The sequence below is a fragment of the Loxodonta africana genome, chromosome 12, assembly GCF_030014295.1.
Source record: "Loxodonta africana isolate mLoxAfr1 chromosome 12, mLoxAfr1.hap2, whole genome shotgun sequence".
Classification (NCBI taxonomy): domain Eukaryota; kingdom Metazoa; phylum Chordata; class Mammalia; order Proboscidea; family Elephantidae; genus Loxodonta; species Loxodonta africana.
The window spans coordinates 6,064,884-6,086,311 of NC_087353.1; the positions used below are offsets into that span (position 1 = coordinate 6,064,884).

Consider the following 21,428-nt stretch of genomic DNA (forward strand, 5'->3'; position numbering starts at 1 on the left):
ATGTAGAAAATACAAAAACAAGAGCTACTTGAAAGAAAAAAATGGTATCGGGATTTTCTTTCAATTCTCTTTGTTGTCTGTTTTGATCTACTTAAAAAACACAATGACATTTTCTTCTAATGTTAACTATACTCTGTAAAAACCAAAGGTGAAAATAAAAAGCAATCTTTTTTTTCAGCTCAAAATCTCCTAGTTTTTAGTGAAGAATGAATAAAGAGCTTATGAACTTTTTTTTTTTTTCTCTCTTTTGGCTTTTAAATTTTATTCTCATAGTAGCCTCTGCAGGTAAATTCCTTTAATCCTTCTAAATTCTGGTTGTGAAATAAAATCTGGGCTTGTGGGGATACAGAAATGTTTATCTTTTCCACCCTCCAGAAAATTTAATCCAATCAAAACCAGGGAACAAATGTGAAAGAACCCCTTTGAAAATGCAGGACATCAATTCCACTGAGTCCTATGACAGAAACGGCCTGAAGAGCTATAATTTGTGATGCTTGTCTTCATAAATCTTATGAGTGGATCCAGCCATGGCTACTAAAGGACAATGAGGAAGAAAAATAAAACAGCACTGAATTGCACCTCACAAAGTGCTGGGTTTCATTTAGAGGTAGAATAGAAGAACAGGAGGAATTTGCTCCTGGACGACAGTGCAGTTTTGAAGGAGCACAGTGCATTGGATGCGGAGCAGGGGTCAAACAAAAGCCACGGCGACTTACTGGGGATCCAGCACTGCTTTGCATGCTGCTAGAAATGTTTTCCTGGCCTTTGGACAGTCATGTTCCAGGCTGAATTTCTGAGGATATGCTATTTACGTGAACACGAAGAAGGCTGGGCTGATGTTCAAGACAGTTGTGATACTTAATGAGAACTCTGAAGCTATAACTTCCCTGAGAAACGTGTGAATCTCTTCATAGGAAATGAGACAACTGGGGGGGGGGGGGTCTTGGAGGAGGGAGGAAACCCTGGTAGCATAGTGGTTAAGAGTTACGGCTGTTAGCCAAAAGGTTGGCAGTTCAGTTCTACCAGGCGCTCCTTGGAAACCCTACGGGGTCAGCTCTACTCTGTCTTACAGGGTCGCTGTGAGTCTGAGCTATGAGTCGGAATCGACTCAACGACCATGGGTTTTGGTTTTAGAGGAGGGAAGGCATACTAATTGTTTTCCTTCCCTCTTTCTCATCTCTGTCTGAAACAGCGTTATTTAATCCCAGGGGGATTTTACTTTCATGTTGTGTTCCACTGAATCACATTTTTTCCACAGGATCAAATCACAATTTGTCATTTTTTGCACATTACTGTTTGATGAAATACTGTTTTAAAGCCTGGAAAATGTATTTTGCTAGGGCAACCGCTCCCACTTGACCCACTCTCACTTCCATCAGTTAGTCACCTGGATGGTTTTACCCAGGCACCTACTTGCTGTACGCGGAACAGTGTGGAGCCTCAGGAAGAAGCAAAAACGGATATCCTGCTTACAGAATAACTGAGAAATACGATTAATGACCTTAAAATGCCCAGTGAACAACACTAGCTTACAGTGAGACATCACAGGACAGATAAGTTCACGAACTGGTAAGCCTAACTACCAACTTACAGGAACATGGGAACCAGAGAAACATTTTAAATGACACAGAAGGAAGGTGACCACAAAATCTAGATTGCGGGAACCCATGAGACCAATGAACTCGTTCCTAAAGCAAACAAACAAAAAATTTCAAGGAGGAAGAAGAAGAGAGAAAAGAGGAGAGGAAAAATCTATAGAGTAAAACATTTACAAGACAAATCAACCAACTGCTCTGTAAGCCCCTTCTTTGGATCCTGAGTCAAAGAAACTGTTTAAAAAAAGGTGTGTGACGTCTAGGAAATTTGAATATTGAGTAGTTCTTTGAAAATGATGCAGAATTATTGTATTTTTTTCAGAATGATATTGTGGGTATGCTTCAAAAGAAAGAGTCCTTGTCTTTCAGTTGGTATCTTTTCGAGATAAATGCAGAAATACTTACAGTTGAAATTATTTGATGCATGTGTCAATATAATCTGGGTGACTAAAAAGAAAATAAACCAAACGCAGTGCCGTCGAGTCGATTCTAACTCATAGCGACCCTATAGGACACAGTACAGCTGCCCCACAGAGTTTCCAAGGAGTGCCTGGTGGATTTGAACTGCCGACCCTTTGGTTAGCAGCCGTAGCTCTTAACCACTACGCCACCAGGGTTTTCCTGTGTGAGTAGGCGGGGTATAAATAAAACAAGATCAGCCATTAATTGAGAGTTTTTAAAGCTGGGCTATGGGTTTATTGAGGTTCACTTTATTACATGTTTACCTCTCCATGTAATTCATATTTTTCATAATAATTTTTTGTTAAAAGAGCTACTAGAAGGCAGAGAAAAGAATGTTCAGTAAAAGGAGAAGTTTCTGAACTAAAAAAAAAATTTTATGAGCAAAAATAGGATCTGAGGGATCTGAGATATTGCAGAGTTGAGGTGTGGGTGGAGGATACGCCAGGATAAAAACCAAACCAAACTCAGTGCCGTTGAGCTGATTCCAACTTATAGTGACCCTTTAGGACAAAGTAGAACTTTTCCAGAGGACTTTCTAGGAGCGGCTGGTGGATTTAGGCTGCCAACCTTTTAGTTAGCAGCCAAATTCTTAACCACTGTGCCACCAGGGCTCCAGGCCAGGATAGGTGTTAAAAAAAAAGAAAAAAAAGAAGTAGCTTTGGAATCAGGATGACCTAGGGGAGAAAACATCACAACTGTAGCCTAATCCTAAACTGTTTAGGAGACTTTGAACTAGAGATTTTCCAGGTACAAACACAGAGAAAAACAAGAGAGTTTTGCTTCTTTAATGATAATATATCAAAGAGTAAAATCTGGCTCTACTTGTCTTGTTCCTTTATATACGTACAGATACATTTTTATATTTTGATATTTATTAGAGTTTGCTAATCGCAAGCAAAATCTAATCCTTTGCCACTGCTATAAAAATACTATTTTGCCTAACTACCAATTTGTGTCTTTGAATAAATTTCTGAAAGTAATTTGGTTAGCATTTCCTTTTAAAACACAACCACTGAGTTTTGGATGGTGTACCAGGATGGCAATAGATGTTGCTGAAATGATTTGGCATTCTCTGACTCATGCAAAGATTCACAGTTGTTTATTCGTTCCATTAATTGACTGCCTGATGACTCAGCTAGCATTTAGCGCTATTAGTCATTATTCTATGAAGATTTCTCTAAATCAATGCACAGCTTATAGCAACTGCTCTCAGGGAAGTAGAAGTGATTTGTGAATTGGAACAACTACAACAAAAAATATATACAGAAGAAAAGATCTCAGACTTTCAAATTTTGTTATTAGCACTGTTTGCTGTTAGCAGTAACTGTAGAGGCATCCCTGAAAGAGGTGGATGGGCCCCAGGGGGTCTGACATTCTCCCCCTCCCCCGGCAATTCAGTGATAGCGTGATTTAGAAGACAGAGATGAGAAGGAAATGATATAAAATAGAGAATTCCACAATATGATGCCTCTAGCAATTCACTGTCTTTGCTACATTATTTATTGGAGCCCTGGTGGTGCAGTGGTTAAGAGATCAGCTGCCTTTGGCACGTTCAGTTAGTCTACATCCCAGAGAATCTGATGCACTCTCCATAGTCAGACTCCCTGGTGCTGTGAAGACTGACACGATGCTATTGTCAGGTGTGGCAAATGAACTCACGGAAGTTGAAGGCCAATTTACATTAGGCCCAATGATCAAATTTCAAATGAAAACACATTAATGTGGGCTAATATATTTTATATGTGCTGCTAAATCCTTCAGCATTTGAAGCTTTAAAGGAATGGGCCCATCGGGTGTAGGGTTATGGTTCAAAAGAAGAATTAAGAATATCTCAAAGGCTCTCCCAGATCAGGCCTGTTAATATCACCTGTGATATTTTCCTATTAACATTGTTATATGAAATTGCAGTTGTAATACTGAGACTCCTTACCTGCAGGTAATGGCATGGCCTCAAGGAAGGCTTGATTTCCTGATGGACCAGAGGCTTATCTAAGTTAAGGGAACTCTTGCGATAAGCTTCTTTTGCCTGGCTTACTGTAAGGGTGGACCAGGAACTCCTTTTCATGTACTTTGTATCGGGGGTCATAGATAAGCCTTCACAGGCAGAACACTTGACGTCATTGTTACTTTTGGAAGTTTTCAGTGAAAGATCCCCAAAGGGGCCCTGGAGCGTTTCCGGGTAGCAGTGGGAGATGTGATCTACATGGTGCCGATTAATCACACTGGGCGTTCGGTAGGTGCTATCACTGTCCAGATTGTCATCAGAGCTCCACCAACTGCTCATGCCAGATTTATGCTTGCTTTCAGGTTTCCGCTCCTTGCTTTTACTCCTTTTACTATGTTTCGAATGGTGGCCGTGGTGGTGATCATCCACTCTACTGTCACCTTTGGTCCCATTCACATTACTTTTGGAAGAGCCTTCTAAAGAATGAGACTTAGTGAAGAGCTTCTGGACAGAATGGACAAGGTGTCGTATTCTCCCTGGACTCTCACTGCGTTGTTCCGCGGCAGTTGAAGTCCTCTGGTATTGTAAAGTATGGAATCCATCTCTATGGAGAGGGAGTTGTTTCTCAAACTGGTCCAAAAGATTGGCTGGAATTCGATTAATTTTAGTACTAGCGTGAGACATGGCACAATCGTCTCTTGTATCGTAATGCGAGCTATAGTGCATTCTGGGAAAAGTGCTACTAGACATATGGTCACCCATCATCACGGGCATCATCATACATTCGGAATGGATGGAACTTCTGGGTGAACAACGATGGTGGTCCATGGGGCAGCTGTCAGTTGGGCTGAGCAAGTAGGATTGCCTCGTTTCCTGCCCATGATGAATGTGATCATGAGTATGCTCACAGTCTTCAGGGGGTGTTAAGCCACAAGTATGACCAGAACATAACTGTGGTTGATTTCGACTCCCGGATAATCCTTTCATATTCCTAGGAGCAGGAGAGTATCTTTCTTCATTGAAGTGCTGAGTTGGCGACCATGAGTACCTCTGGTCTGTGGATAAAACACAGAAATGTCATTTAATACTTTGTAGAAATAGTGATACAAACCCTTCTGTGTTAGAAAAGTAAACTACTTGACACCCAATACATAAACTTTTTGTCCAATAGTCAGTGTTCATTTTTGTCTGGGGCATTCAAATAGACAAATCATTTTTATACCACATTCTTTGATAGCTCTAAAGAATGATAATATTAACAAGGGTAAAGTTTGAAATTTCCAAATGATATTCTCCAACTAATAATATTTAATGTCCAGTAAATTCATCAGGTCTTTTGGCAGCAATTTTGCGATATTAAAAAAAAACAAGCAATTTGATTAAAAAAATACTGGTTTTATTTCAATTAGATTTGAGTACTGTGGTTCAGTTTAGCAAGTCTGAAGAATGACATCTGATATTTAATTAGTAATATTGTCTGGCAAGCTAATACTTTACTCACTAACGTATTAATCACGAGATACCATATTTTATGCAAATAAAACACATGCTATATGCTTTTTGCCAACCACGCAACCCCCTTGTTCAATATTTTCCTCTGCGTGCTCTGTGTGTTACATCATTACATGTGTGTGGGTGTGTTATGTACGCACGCACATTATTTGTAAAAAAAAAAAATACAGTAGTCTGTTTAACTCCACATTCTCAGTGTGCAGGTAAAGGAATTGAAGTGGCTTTCTCAAGGCCATGTTTCTGTGTCAAAATGAGGACTAAACCCAGGTATCCTGACTTTCTATTTCACGTTTTTTTCTCAAGTACACAATTTTATTCAGTAAAAAAAAGAAAAAAGCCTTTGATTATGGTAGCTGCTACATTGTTGTTGTTGTTGGGTGCCATCAAGTCAATTTTGACTCACGGTGACCTCATGTGACAGAGTAGAACTGCCGCTTAGGCTTTTCTAGGTTGTAATCTTTATGGGGAGCAGGTTGCCAGGTCTTTATCCCATGGAGCTGCTGGGTGGGTTCGAACTGCAAACCTTTTGGTTAGCAGCCAAGCACGTAACTGTTGCACCACCAGGGCTCCTTAGATGCTACGCTATATTATACACAGATAATCACATAGTTAAGAATCGACCTTTCAGGAGATGTGGTGCTTGCTGTTTCTGGCTGCTGAATCCCTTCCTGGATTTCTTGTGAGAGAGACAGTTGAGTATAACATTAAAACGGTGGCCTCTGGAAAGAGACTGGCTTGTGTTGGGGTCTCAGCTCTGCCGTGACTAAGCGTGTGAGTCTAGGCAAGTTACTCAGCCCCACTAAGCTTCCATTTCCTCAACCGTGTGACAAGGATACGAGACACCGGGGTAAATCAACAGTTCCAAGTACAAGTAAAACTCTCAATATTCACTAGCTGGGTTATTATAGTTGTTTTAAATTCTCTTGGCTCTGTATTTATAAAGTTTGGGTTTATTAAATTTACGTGATTGGATTCCAGGATTCACTCGAGAAGCCCCTGGCTTCACCTCTGATTCCTGCCGTTCAAGCGTTTCAGTTTCAGTCCCAAGTTAGATCTTGCTTCTGCCTAGTGGCCAAGCAGGTGCAGGAAACATCAACTCGCGAAGCTGATTCCAGTAAGGGAACAGGCGGAAAAGAAACCTGCACAGCAGAATACCAAGGCAATAGCCCATGGGGTTGACACTAGGGAGGGTTCTATGGTCCTCACCCCTTACTTCATTCTCACTCGAGCTTCACGAGGTGTGACATTCTAACCCTGAAAAACACCTCTGCTTGGGGAAAGCAGAGACAAGTTTGGTCCCCTGACCAGGGTCCCCTCTTGGTCTCTTCTGTTCCCTGTATTTCCTCCACTCCTGCCTCTCTCCCTCCCTCCCTCCCTCCCTCATCACCCACTTTCCTTAAGAAGCTCCTGCTGTTAGCTGAATGACCAACTTTCTATGACTTGCAGTGGGAGGCTAAGGCTGTGGTTGTTGACATGCCGAACCAAACCTAACCCACTGCCATCCAATTGCTTCTGACTCATAGCAACCCTACAGGACAGAGTAGAACTGCCCCATAGGGATTCCAAGGCTGTAATCTTTACAGAAGCAGGCTGCCACATCTTTCTCCCTCGGACCAGCTGCTGGGTTTGAACCACCAACCTTTTGGTGGGCGGCTGAGCGCTTTAACCACTGTGCCACCAGGGCTCCTTGTTATTGACATAGTATCCTTTTTTATGACAACTGAAAAATGAAGTGTGTGTCTTTACCTAGGTATAGCACAACCAACCCTGGGGTTGATCACACTTAGAACGCATAGAGCCACCCATGACCCCTCAAAGGCGCATACAAATGAACACCTAGGGCAACCGTGAATGGGAAAGAAAGCTAAGAGGTACTAGGGTTTCCCCCTATTATTTCCAACCCCAACTGTCTAGGTAATTAATGTAAGGAAAACCTCATCACCTGCTAGGAACATTCACCAGATGTCTAGTCCAAGGTACTTGGAGCTTAAAACCAAAAACAAAACCCATGGCCACTGAGTCAATTCCAACTCACAGCGACCCTATAGGATGGAGTAGAACTGCCCCATAGTGTTTCCAAGGAGCGGCTGGTGGATTCGAACTGCTGACCTTTTGCTTAGCAGCCAAGCTCTTAACCACTGCACCACCAAGGAGCTTATGAAGCTTTAAATGCCCTGTTTTTCAGGCTCACTTGTCCAGGTCACATCAGATATCCAAATGCATTATATGGAAAAGGACATAGTTTCACTGATCCCTGAGAAGTTAGAGGCAAGACTTATCACACCTAGGAGTCACTGATATAGAAGAGAATGTAAATATTTTTTGAGGAATTTCAGCAAACTCAGAGAAAGGTTTTGGGTTGTTTCTTGTGCTATGGGCAGCAAGCGCATCTCTCCTGCTTCTTCTCACAATAAACAGTGTCCAGGTCAAGGATAAATAGATCCTTTATTTCCAAAGAGGGCTTTAGTTTATTATATTTTAAGGTGCTTACACTCTCTCATGGGAGTGTCTATACTATAATAGCTACTCAGTGCCCTTCTTTCTCAACAGCCAAATTATACCTAGAGCACTTTATTAGGAGGGAATATTAAGATTCTATTATATTTTAATGTAATTAAAAGCAAGTTTTCAAAGGAAATTCAATATTAGGCTGATAAGTGGCAAAACTATGTTCTGTAATCTAGACTTCACAGCAGCATAAAGTTGTCATCCTATTATCTTTTGCTTTATTTTTCCATTAATATGTAATTTAATACAATTCTAATCTTCCTTAATATTAAAAAGCAAGCCCATTATTGTTCCACTCATGTATTCTATTTCTGTCTAATGTTTAGCCTAGGAGCTACATTATGAATATGGCTGCATAAAAGAACAGTATAAGAGATAAAAATTCAACTGAAATGAATTAAATTTGATTATGCAATATGATAACACATTCTCATTTTCATTATACAGGATTGCATTCCCCGATGTGCTGCGCACTTGAAGCTTATACATCACCTCTTAAAAATAATGTTACAATCACAACAAACAAGGTAACAAGGTAACAACATACTGTAAATAACGCTACTAAACAGTCTAGTAAGATCTTGTACTATAGTTTTTTTGTAAGTCTACATAATATGTAATAAATACTGAAAAAGCCCAAACCCACTGCAGACTCATGGCAACCCCACAGGACACAGTAGAATTGCCCCATAGGATTTCCAAGAAGCAGCTGGTGGATTCAAACTGCTGACGGGCATTTGGTTAGCGGCCGAGCTCTTAACCGCTGCACCACTAGGGCTCTGATAAATACTTAAAGGCTGGTAATTTCTGTTTGTGCAAAATGAAGTAACAACAAGAAGTGTGGGAAGCATCTTAGCTTTCTAATTTCTAGCTATTCACTATACTATTTTTGTTATTAAGCAAGAGAAAACAACAATTACAGGCACTATTTATTAATAAACAACTGTCTCCCCAAATTCAAACTAGAACGTAAATGCACATTTTACTGTAGGATTTCGTGATATTCTTGGTCTACTCCTTTTAAAAAGTAAATTTTAAGGGTAGAAACAAAAACTTAAGAAAAAGAGCTATCATTTATGGAGTGCTTACTGCATGCTGGGCACTACCAGATGCTATACCTGGGTGGTCTCCTTTAATCAATTCTGGCTGAGGGACAGTGAGGGTAGAAGGAGCATGTAGGACATGTTCCCAAACCCTCTCTCTCTTCTTACACACACACACACACACACACACACACAGACACACAGACACACAGACACACAGACACACACACCGTTAGTAGCAGAGCTGGATTTAAACCCAGAAGTCCAGTCACAGGTTGCCTGTTCCTAACACTAGTTGCCGTCAAGTCAATTCCTATTATGGGGATCCTGTGTGTGTCAAGGAGCCCTGGTGGTGAAGTGGTTAAGAGCTATGGCTGCTTACCAAAAGGCCAGCAGTTCAAATCCACCAGTTGCTCCGTGGAAACTCTGTGGGGCAGTTCTACTCGGTCCTATAGGGTTGCTCGGAGTTGGAATCTACTTGCTGGTGACGGGTTTGGTTTTTTGGTTTAGGTGTGTCAGAGTAGAACTGCTCGAAGTGTTTCTAACGGCTGTTTTTTGGGAGTAGATCCCAGGTCTTTCTTCCAAGGTGCCCCTGGGTGGACTAGAACAGCCAACCTTTCAGTGAGCAGCCAAGCTCATCAACCACTTGCACCGCCCAGGGACTCCTATGCTAACATTACCAAAACCAACACCAAACCTGTTGCCATGGAGTCAGTTCCGCCCACGGAGACCCCTTCTGTTACAGAGCAGAACTGCCCCATAGGGTTTTCTCGGGGCACCACTGGGTGGGTTTAAACCACCAACCTTTGGTGTGTAAAAGTGTAGTCAAACACAAACCGTTTGTGCCATAGGGACCTTCTGCTAACACCAGGTCTACTTAAAAAAAAAAAAAAGGAGTAATTTTATTTCTACACCGTAGCCGATGGTGGGAGAAGGGTAGAGCTTGGGGGCTCCATTTTCCATTTCTGGTTAAACCAAGCTAATTGTTCGACAGGAAGCACTAACTTGAGTCAGCCAGGCTGGCTGATACTACACTGATGGTCCCAGGACCCAGGGCTTAGGGAGACATGAAGTCCGGGAAGCCTGGATTTCAGAACTATGGGAAGCCAACTGACCTCAGCTATGCACCTGCCCTAGCCCTCCTCCTTGGCTGTAGGGCAACTTGGCATTCACTTCCCTGTTGAGAAAATTGGCTTTTTCTCCCTTTGCTTGAATTTCATTTAATCTGATTTCCTATCTACATGCATTTCAATTTGATTTTATCTGTTGATGCAGGGGAGGGACATGCCCTCATCCTCTGTAATTTATTATTGCTGTTTTCTTCCTGGAAAGAATAACCCCTTGAACTAACAAAACAACAACAAATTTATAAAGTAGTTCATGGAATCTTTTACTAAATAAAAAATGATGTGTCTTAATGTACTTTTTACAAAATAATTAAACTCAACAATCTTTTTTTTTTTTTTGAAATTTTAGTTCAGCCTTGTGCAACATTGTACGCCAGTCCTGGCTGGGTCACTGGGATCACTCTGACTCCCTTCTCTGATCAACTCCTTCCTTCCACCTACGCTCCTTTCCCTTCACACTCTTCCCCAGGGTAGCACCTGCTCTGCTTGCCTTTTCTTATAACTCCCCATGCTCTCTAGCCCACCTGCCATTTTATCAGGACCCTGCTCTACACATGCAGGTCAGAGAACACAAGAAGAAATAGCCTTGTGAACCTATTCCTGTATTTATTGTTTGAAGGTACGAAGAACTCTATTTGAAGCCCCATAAAAAAGGTTCCTCAAAAATTTAACAAAAGACATGCAAGATTTGTGTGCTGACAACTGCAAAACATTGGTGCAAGAAATTAGCGAAGATCTATATAGATGGAAAGATAGCCCACATTCATGAGCCCACATTCATGAGTCAGAAGAGTTAACATTTTTAAGATGGCAAAACTCCCCAAATTGATTTACCAACTCAATGCAATCCTTATCAAAATTCCACCTGGTTTCTTTGTAGAAACTGAAAAGCTGATATTAAAATTCATATTGAAATTCAAGGGACCCAGAATAGCAAGAACAATCTTGAAAAAGAGGAACAATGGAGGAACAGCCATACTTTCCAGTTTCAAAACTTGCAGCATAATGATAGTAATAAAGATAGTGTAATACTCGTATCACGATAAACATTTAGATAAGTGGAATAGGACTGAATGTTCAGAAATAAGCCCTCACATTTATACCCAGTCGATTTTCAAAGGGGGTGCCAAGACCATTCAATGGCGAAAGAACAGTCTTTTCAACAAATGATGTTGGGACAACCGGATCTAGCCACATGCAGCTACATACCTCACACCATATGCAAAGGTTAACTCAAAATAGATCACAGATCTAAAAGTAAGGTCTAACACTATAAAGCTCTTAGGAGAAAACAAAGGCATATTTCTTTGTGACCATGGATTAGGCAATGGTTTCTAAGATATGACACCAAACACACACACAGATCTGCTTCTGTAAAGATTAAAGCCAAGAAAACCCTATGGGGCAGTTCTGCTCTGTAACAGAAGAGGTCTCCGTGGGCAGAACTGACTCCATGGCAACAGGTTTGGTGTTGGTTTTGGTAATGTTAGCATAGGAGTCCCTGGGTGGTGTGAGTGGTCGATGAGCTTGGCTGCTCACTGAAAGGTTGGCTGTTCTAGTCCACCCAGGGGCACCTTGGAAGAGAGATCTGGTGATCTACACCCAAAAAAACAGCCACAAAAAGACAAAATGGATCTCCTCAAAATGAAAAACTTGGGTGCTGCAAAGAAAATATCATTATATTGAAAATACAGCACCCAGAATGCGAGCAAATTTTTGCTAATTATACATAAGGAATCTGTATCTAGACTATACAAAGAACTCTTACAACTCAATTATTAAAAAAAAAAATCCAATTAAAAATGGACAAAGGAGCTGAAAAGACAATTCTCCAAAGAAGGTATGTAAATGAGCTACAAGCATAAGAAAAGATGCTCAACATCATTAGGAATCAGGGAAATGCAAACCAAACCATAATGAGATACTGCGTCATACTCACTAGGATGGCTGTAATAAAAAGAACAGATAACAACGAGAATCAGAGAGAATATGGAGAACTTAGAACCCTCATACACTTAGAGTAAGAGTGTAAAATGGTACAGCTGCTTTAGAAAAGAGTCTGGCATTTCTTCAGATGGTTAAACACCGAGCTGCCATATGACCCAGCATTTCAACTCCTACGTATATACTCAGGAGAAATGATAGCATATATCCATACAAAAACTTGAACATGAATGTTCATAGCAGCACTGTTCACAATAGCCAAAAAGTGGAAATAATCCAAACGCTCATCAACATATACATGGAACTACAGGATGTTATATTCATACAATGGAATATTATTTGACAATAAAAACGAATTAATGAAACATGCCACGTGAATGGACCTTCATCACATGATGCTATGTGAAAAAGGCAGTTGCAAAGGATCCCATACGGTATGGGTCTATTTATATGAAATGTCTAGAATCAGCAAATTCGTGGAAAGGGAATGTAGATTGTTGTTTGCCTAGTGCTGGTGGGGAGTATTTGGGGGAAATGGGGAGTGACTGCTAGTGGGTACTGGGTATCATTGTGGGGTGATGAAAATGTTCTAAATTTGTGATGATGGCACATAGCTGTGAATATAGTAAAAAAATGGAATTGTATACTTCAAGTATGTAAGTTGTATCGTATGTGAATTATATCTCTATGAAGCTGTTATAAAATAAATAAATACACCATATTTTTCCACAAGAACACACATATTCCCCTTTTTTATTTGCCAATCGGGTCTCCCCTCTAGGTATTTTCGTAAGTGTGCTAATTTTTTATAGCAACATGCGAATGTGCGATGGAAGAAGACATAAACAAAAATGAAATACAAATTTCATTTACACAAAGGATTCCTCATTTCCTTTAGAACTCAGTAAAGGCATTGCTTAGTAAAATTTAGGAAGGCAATTTGCTTTTAAGTCTTTCCCCCACCCTGCCCTCTCTTACTAGCACATGTGTGGTTGGAGCTGTTCTAGGTTTTGCTTTGATTGCTGTATGGTTCAGAGGCAAATTTGAGGCTCAACATAATAATGGTCTTTAGGTCATTCATCTGCCTTTCTTTTTTTCTTGTCTTTTATGTGTCTTCCCTTTTTTCCTTGTCTTTGACCTTTATTGTTAAAGTTCCTTGATCATGATTTTGTATTCTGATTTATATTTCATCATTATATTTTACACTTTTTTTTTAATTCACTGCTTCACATCCACATGAAATGAGGCGAGGTATAAATATGTAAATGAATTAACTGTAACTGATCAGATAATACCAATTCAAGCTATGTAGTTAATGGCTGATAGCTGTTTAATCAGTCACAGAGGTAATCGTCGAGGACAGCTTTAAGAATGTTAAACTGAATCCCATGAGCTAGGCAGCATTTCTCACTGATGGTACCCAAGATTTGCTTCTATGACAGCTCACTACTATCCTCCATTTCTTCATCTATTTTAGATTTTTCTTTTACTTATTCTTTGATTCAAGGGTCTTTAAACCTAGGCTATCCATCGGAATTACCCGGGAAGCTTTTAAAGGGTAAATTTTTGACATTATCCGCAGCAGGATCTAGTGAGACTAGATCTCTGGAGATGGAGCTCAGGAGTCTGTATCAGGGGCTACGTTCAGTTTCATCCCCTGCATTATTGTCTTATATCGATTTTTTAAAAATGTGATATTGTATCTCCCGACTAACCTCTCCATAATCTCTTTGAGTCACCCTCTACATTTAGCAGAATTTCTTGAACTGCCATGATAGGTCTCAATTAATGTTTGGTGAATGAATGAATAAATAAGCAAATAAAACAATACAAAGATGTATGCATTAAGGTTTACTAGGGGTAAAGACCCACTTGAAGATGTGTTTAAGGCTATTAGTAAAAAATTATGTCCTCTGTCAAAGTCTGTTCTGTTGTACATAAGGGCGGTATGACTTGGAACTGACTCGACAGCACGTAACAACAACAACCTAAGTCTAAGCTGGAATTTCTCAGGATAATAAATAGTTAATATCTTCAAGTATTCTGAACCTTTTAGAAGTAAAAGGTTCTCAATAAAACCCACCATCAGTTTCCGAACTGTGAACCACTAAGATAAATTCATTTGAAACGACTCTGCTAGTATGTTTTCGATCACTACTCTGTACTTCTTTAAAAGTTTTTTTTTTTTTTCCTGCTGTTATAAAATCGCAGCTCCAAATGGACAAGACCCCGGAATTTGTGTCATTTCAAACAATTTTCAAAGGTAGAACTGTATTATCTACAAATGGTTCTAAAGCTGTTGTATTTCCTATCTCTGAAAACTCCACAGAAGCTTCTGAGAGAAAGAGCAGCAGTTCAGAGAGTCTCCCAAGCCCTGCTGTGGCTCTTCGCCTATAGAAGTGCTGCTCAGAGACTCCTCTCTGTAGTTTTATACACTAATGTGCGTCCAACTCCCTTGGTTGCTCCCTAGAGCTGTCTATAAAAGCAATAAAAGGCTGTTCTTTTGACTTTCGAACCCAGCCTGGAAGAAAATGCACTTGGATTATGATATTAAGTGTTTTTGGCTTCGTTTTTTTTTTTTCCCTCATAAGGTCATAGAATCAGAGAACCAAAAAAGGTTTTAGACAGAGCTTCTAGTCCAGGGATATCCAAACAGTTTTTTAAAATGCCTCCCTTCCTCCCTTCCTCCCCCCACCCTCCCTTCCTTCTTTCCTTCCTCTCTCTTTTATTAATCAGTTCAGTCATTCAGGAGCCCTGGCGGCACAGTGGTTTAGAGTTCGCAGCTAACCTAAAAGGTCGGCAGTTCGAACGCACCAGCAGCTCCTATGGGGCAGTTCTACTTTCTCCTATAGGGTTGCTATGAGTTGGAACCCACTTGATGGAAATGAGTTTTTGATTTTCAGTCATTCAAACAAAATCTATGCAGCACCTGCTCTGAACTAGGCACTGCTACAAGCAATGGGGATATCATGGTAAACAAAACTAAATCTTTACTTCGAACGAGTTGGGAGAGACTGACAATAAACAAACAAATAGACCAAGTACATGTCAGATGGTGATACATACAATGAAGAAAAACAAATCAGGGTGAGGGGGCTAATAATGTGTGTTTGAGGTTTTACCTTTTTATACAGGATTGTCAGGGAAGGTCTTACTAAGAAGGTGACATTTGGGCAGAGACCTGAATGAGGTAGGAATGATCTATCTGGGTGAAGATTGTTCCAGGCAGAGCAAGTACAAAGGCTCTGAGTTAGAGTCATGCTTTGATTGTTCAAAGACCTGGAAAAAAGCCAGGAGCTGGGGCTGAGCAAGTGGGGGAGCACTGGAGGAGATGAGAAGAGAGGAAGCAGGATCATGTAGAGAACTGTAGTCAATTGTAAGGACTTTGGTTTGAGTAGGACGGGAGCCCACTGGAGCAGAGAAGGGACTGGAAGAGATGAACATCTAAAGAGATCTCTCTAGCTGTTGAGTACAGACTGAGGGCTACGGGGAGTGGGGTGTGAAAGCAAGAAGCAGGGAAACTAGTAAGAGGTCATCACAAGGATCCAGGCGATGGGTGCCCAGGCACTGACCACGTCTTAACTGAGGCCATGTGGATGAGCAGATTCTGGATGTATTTTGACAATATATCCAGCGGGATTGTTGGTGGAAATGTTGGAATGCTGGGAGTGGGGGCAGAGATTCAAGGATAAGCCCATGGTTTTTGGTTGGCGCATTTGGGAGAATGGTATTGCCTTCTTCTTCAAAAAATTTACTAGAACTTAATAGGCAAAAACGTTAAAAAGACAGCTGTTATTCACATGTCTCTCTCTCCCCTTTCCTGCGGTAGACTCTAAGATATTTACAGAACCGCTAGGCTCCAGCGATCATGGTTGAAAACCATCATTCTAGTACTGCTCTTTAATTTTAAAGATGAAACTGAGGCCCAGTGAGGTTAGTAGATTTTTCCAGACCATTTAAGTAAATTAGGGGAGTTGAGATGGGAACTCTGGAGTTCTGATTTCCACATCCTGATTATTTTGCTTCCTCTACTTCCCATGGGCCTGAGGAGACCTCTGGGGTGGGTTACTATCTCTTAACCAAAAGAAAGAAACACCAAACTCATTGCCGTCGAGTTGATTCCAACTCATAGTGCCCCTATAGAACAGAGTAGAACTGCCCCATAGGGTTTCCAATGAGCTGCTGGTGGATTTGAACTGCTGACCTTCTGGTTAGCAGCCAAGCTCTTAACCACTGCACCAACAAGGTTCCATCACTCCTTAGTAGCCACATAAATGAAGTCCCTATGACTTTCTGGCTTTACATTTCTGGATTCAGAGCTAAATAAGAATTAATGGCAAAAATAATGGAACTGGCTTTGCTCTCCAGCTGAGAAATATGTGAGCCAGGGATTAAAAACCTAAACCCTTTGCCACTGAGTCAATTCTAACTCATAGAGCCAGGGGTAGCATCTATTTTTCCCTATCAATCTCTAATATCTAGACCAGAAAGAAAGGAAAATTATTAGGTAAAAGCAGGGGCAATGTAAAACCCAGTGAGTAACATGTTTTTGAAGTCGAATAACCTCAAGTCAATATATACAGCCCTTGTCCAACATTCAAACCACAATGCTATAAAGTTCTGAAAGACAATAGTGACCACTTCTTACATGGCACATCATATAATTCAAAGTGTCTTATATATTATACATAATTTGACCCTTAAAAACAATCCTATCTGTGTAGTTCTCATTATCAATATTTTATAAATAAAGAAAATGGGGTTCAGAGAGGGTAAATGATATGCCCAAGGTCAAACAGCTCCTAATAATAGAGCTAGACTCCAGCAGGACTCATATTATGCTCCGGCCACTAGTCAATGTTTACTTTGGTTCTAGGCACATATTAAATTCTCGCTCAACCCTTGTTGATGGATTGATTATGTTCAAGCCCACCAAAATTAATGCTCTTCATAATACTGGGTAATTGCCAGTGCTTTAATTGTATGGTTAATCATGTCACTATCTAGTATGTTTCTTGTCTCTCATGAGTCATCCCCTAGGTGAACTTGAAAACTTGTCTGGAGATATGAATACTCATCAATACAGTCTAGAAATCCATTTTATGCAACCCACGTTTATTTGCCTTATATTAGTGAAGTGCTCTAGGGAACCTGTATTGTTTTAGCTTTCTTGGGGGTCTAATTGGACAAATACGCTGTTTGGTACTGAAATAAAAAATACTCGAGGTTCAGACCACATTTTAGGGTACTTAAAAAGAAAAGTAATCCCTCCCATAATATTAGGAATTGTGCTGCAGAGATGGGAAATCTAGGATCATTGTCCTACTGAATATATTCACCATATTCTTACACAAATAACGTGTGTGTTCTACACATGCTTATTTTCAGAAGCACGGCTATGTCAATTTATTTTTACATGTTGCTGTAAAAAAATTAGCATAGCGCACTTACAAAAATGCCTTGTAGGAGAGGGAGTGATTGGCAAACAAATGTAGAAGATGCGCATTATTTGCGTAAAAATACAGTATACAGAGCTGTCCACCCTTATCATAAAGTTTGGTCCTTTAAAAAGTTCTGAGTGGTTGTCAATCATACTCCCAAGGGGAATATATTGTGGGAATCTGTCTCAGATGACAGAGGTTTAAATTATGATGGTAATATCCAATTCCCAGAAAAGGTTCACAGAATTCTGGACAGTATCAACAGAAAATGAGCTATGAACCATCTCTCATCATTCAGGAAGAGGAAAGGAAATCAAATCATCTCTATAGCTTATACTGTACCTGCAAAGTAAGAGTGACTGCCCAGGAAAACCTTTCATCTTTTTACAAAATGTTTTATCTTATAATACAGCCAGTGCTCTGAGCCTTAAAGAAATCAACCAGGGAATCTAAAAGGAATTTAATATGCTTTTCATTTCCTCTCTATTCAATTCTGGTTAGGTTTTCAGGGAATTTTGTGTTTGTGGAGACAGCATATTTGGTTGTGGAAATGAGGATTCAATCTTTTTGAGGCAGAGCTGGACAGGGAAAAGAAAAGACTGGAGGTCAAGAAAATATTGCAGATATAAAATAACTTTTGAAAGCACTACAGAGGTTTTCGTTAGCTAAGAAGTATATTTTGGTTGCATTTACATATAGGTGATAAAAAGAAGACAGAATTGAAGGTAAAAGGCAAGGAAAAAGAGAAGAAAAAGGATGAAAGGGATGGGGAATTGAGTGGAAGAGTAAGGTGGGGAGAGGCATACTTGCAAGGCCAATTGAGAGGCAATCAAATGAATCTTTCAGCTCCAGTGGTGTCATTACTGTCCTCAGGAGCCTTAACTTGGCTCCACGCACGGCCCACCACCATGAGTCCATTCCTCGACCTTGAATTTGAGGCGCTCCACAATAAGATACGATTATCTGAATTCATTGTCCCCCTGTGCTCTAACCAAGGCAAACCTCTCTCTGCTCCCCAAACAAATCTCCCTGTGCCCCACCAAACTGTCTTCGCACATTTTTCCTCTGTAATGACCTCCTCGCTCACTGAAAACCTAGCCCTTCGTTAACACCCCTTTGTAAGTGCTTTCTTCTCTCATGGATATTCCCTAAACTCTTCCGCCTAAAGCCAACCTCTCCCTTCTCTGAATGTTTTCTAAACATTTCTCTGAGTGTATTTTTTTAGCTGTACCTTTCCTATGACATTTATCACGTTCATTCATTTGCCTTGCATTCAAAAACCCACATATTCAGCTGTAACAGTGTGCCATGGTTTCTGAAAGGTGTTGGAGATGGAAAGATGAATAAGATCGTCCCTATTCTGAAGAGACTACCTATGGAGCTCACAGTCTAACAGTAGAAACGGGCATGTACGCATATCATTGCAATGTAGTGCATTACATGGTGAAGCAGTGGTTAAGAGCTGGGCTGCTAACCAAAAGGTAAGCAGTTCGAATTCATCAGCCGCTCCTCAGAAACCCTGCAGGACAGTTCTACTCTGTCCTATAGGGTTGCTATGAGTCGGAATCAACTCAACAGCAATGGGTTTACCATTTTTTGGTGTAGCGTAAGTCAGTCCTGGGAAGAGGCCCTATTGGGAGTGGGCCGAGAGGGGCCAGTGGCAGGCAGGAAGAATCAGGGAAGTTTTCAGTAATAATTGATGTAAACTTGAAGGGATGAGCAATCATTTTAATTATATTAAAAACGTTTTAGCCTCCTCCTTCTCTTCCTCCTGCTTTGTCCACTTCCGCTCCAATGCAAGCAAGCACGTGCACACACGCGTGCACATACACCACACACAGTCACACACACGCACACATATTAGCTTGTCAGCTCCATCAGAAGCCCTAGACTCTTGGTTAAGACAGGAGGCACCTCAGGGGCCAGACTGCAGAGTTGGGACCCAGGCTTCACCACTAACTATGCCACCTTAGGCAAGTTACTGAACTTTGCTGTGCCTCAGAATTCTACCAGCAAAATGTAGATAACCAATGTGACTGTCTTACAGAATCATCGTGAGCATTAAATAAGCTAGTATGGGCTCACAGGAAGAGTGTAGCAAATGTTAGCCATCATTATGATTAACTTGTCCTTCTATATCCCACTCCCACTAGCCAGTGCCTCACTGACAGGGAGAAAGTAGTCCAATGTCTTGAATTGGTATTTCATATCCAAACTGAGATGAAAGGAAAGAGGTAGGAAAAACTTGGAAAAGGAAGAAGTTGTAGAGAAAGAATGAGAAGATTTGGGCAAAAGAGAACAGTGAATAAATACAAACCTAAATCATAGTCACATTGAAAACTACTAAGTGCAACGAAGCATAGTGTTGTTCTTGGCACAATTTCTCTGGAGAGCACTCCCAGAAGACGGTCAGAAAGCTAGGACTGACGAACTCAGGAATTCATACTAGAATTTCAATGGTTGCTAGAAATTCAATGGTCATTATGTTAGGCTTACAATGTTCCATTAGAAAGGTAGCACTGGGAATTCACATCATTAAAAATGAAGAGGTCCCTTGATTCCCTTAAATATTCAGATTGCTTCATACATTTACCTCTGTAGGGCTAATATGACCCCAAGGATGGTAAAGAATATTTTTAAGAATAAGACATTGGTTCTTAGTTACAAAATGAGATGTGGTTTTGGATGACACAGTGTCCTTTTCCTTCCCATCCACGTAGCTCTTATTTCATTTGATTCTGACAATCTCATGAAGTAATCAGAGTTATCATCCACATTTATAGATGGCAGAATTATTGCTTCGAGAAGGTGACTTTCCCAAGATTAAAGAGCTCAGAAGAGTCTGAATTTGTACTAGAATCCAAAGCCAGAGGAATGAATTTCTAATTCAATCGATCAATATGTTTATTGAAAAATTATTAGGTCCCCCTGGTGGCTTAGTGGTTAAGAGTTACGGCTGCTAACCAAAAGGTCAGCAGTTCAAATCCACCAGACCCTCTTTGGAAGCCGTATGGGGCAGTTCTACTCCACCCTTGAGAGTAGCTATGAATAGGAATTGACTCGATGGCTACAGTTTTAATATGGTCTAGGTGCTAGGGACAAAGAAGTGCTTCTTCCTACTACACTGAATTGATGCTCACAAAAGGTGTCATTCATTTAATGGATAAACTGGGGCTGAGATCATCCATGTGTCAATGATATCTTCATATTCTAGCAGACAACTGTCTTCTCGGGTTTAGAATATGGGTGATGCTACATGTCCAGAACAAAAGGGAAACAATTACAACGATTTTTTTCTTCTACAGTCAAGTTTTTGTTCTCTTTCATTTCCTAGATGAACTTCCAAGGAGCCCTTGTGGTGCAGTGTTTAAGCACTTGGCTTCTAACCGAAAGGTTGGTGGTTCGAACCCACCAGCTGCTCCACAGGCTCTGTTTCCATGAAGATTACAGCCTTGGAAATCCTATAGGACAGTTCTACTCTGTCCTACAGGGAGGGTCACTCTGAGTGTAATGGACTGGATGGCAGTGAGTTTTTTTGGTTTTAGGTGAAATTTCTCATTTCTCAACCAAGCTCCATCCTGTGAGTACCCTGAAGTTAGGGACTCGGTCAGTCATTTTTCTATCTCTAGTACTTTGTGGGTGCCTTTGCAAGTGTCAGTGCTCAAACACTGTGGACTAAGTAGAACTGCAGGAGAATTCTACTCGGATTTCATTTTTTCCTAGAACACTATGACTGTCTGGTTGAGGTGGATGAAAACAACTCTCTTTCTTAAAATCATGTATCAAGGAACACTGTATGAAACATGCCTTCGAAATAAATCCCAAACTCCCTATTTTTACTAAACCCAAAT

The 21,428-nt window shown here is 40.5% G+C and overlaps 1 protein-coding gene across 1 annotated transcript in view; it reads right to left on the reverse strand.

Moving 5' to 3' along the window:
- The window catches only part of DLGAP2 (DLG associated protein 2), a 149,061-nt gene extending 143,864 nt beyond the window's left edge, over window positions 1–5,197 (reverse strand). The window contains exon 1 of the mRNA XM_023550382.2: window positions 3,988–5,197. Within this exon, the coding sequence (XP_023406150.2) occupies window positions 3,988–4,989 (1,002 nt within the window). The 5' untranslated portion in view covers window positions 4,990–5,197. The remainder of the gene's footprint in view (window positions 1–3,987) is intronic.
- Between the last annotated feature and the right edge of the window lie 16,231 nt (window positions 5,198–21,428).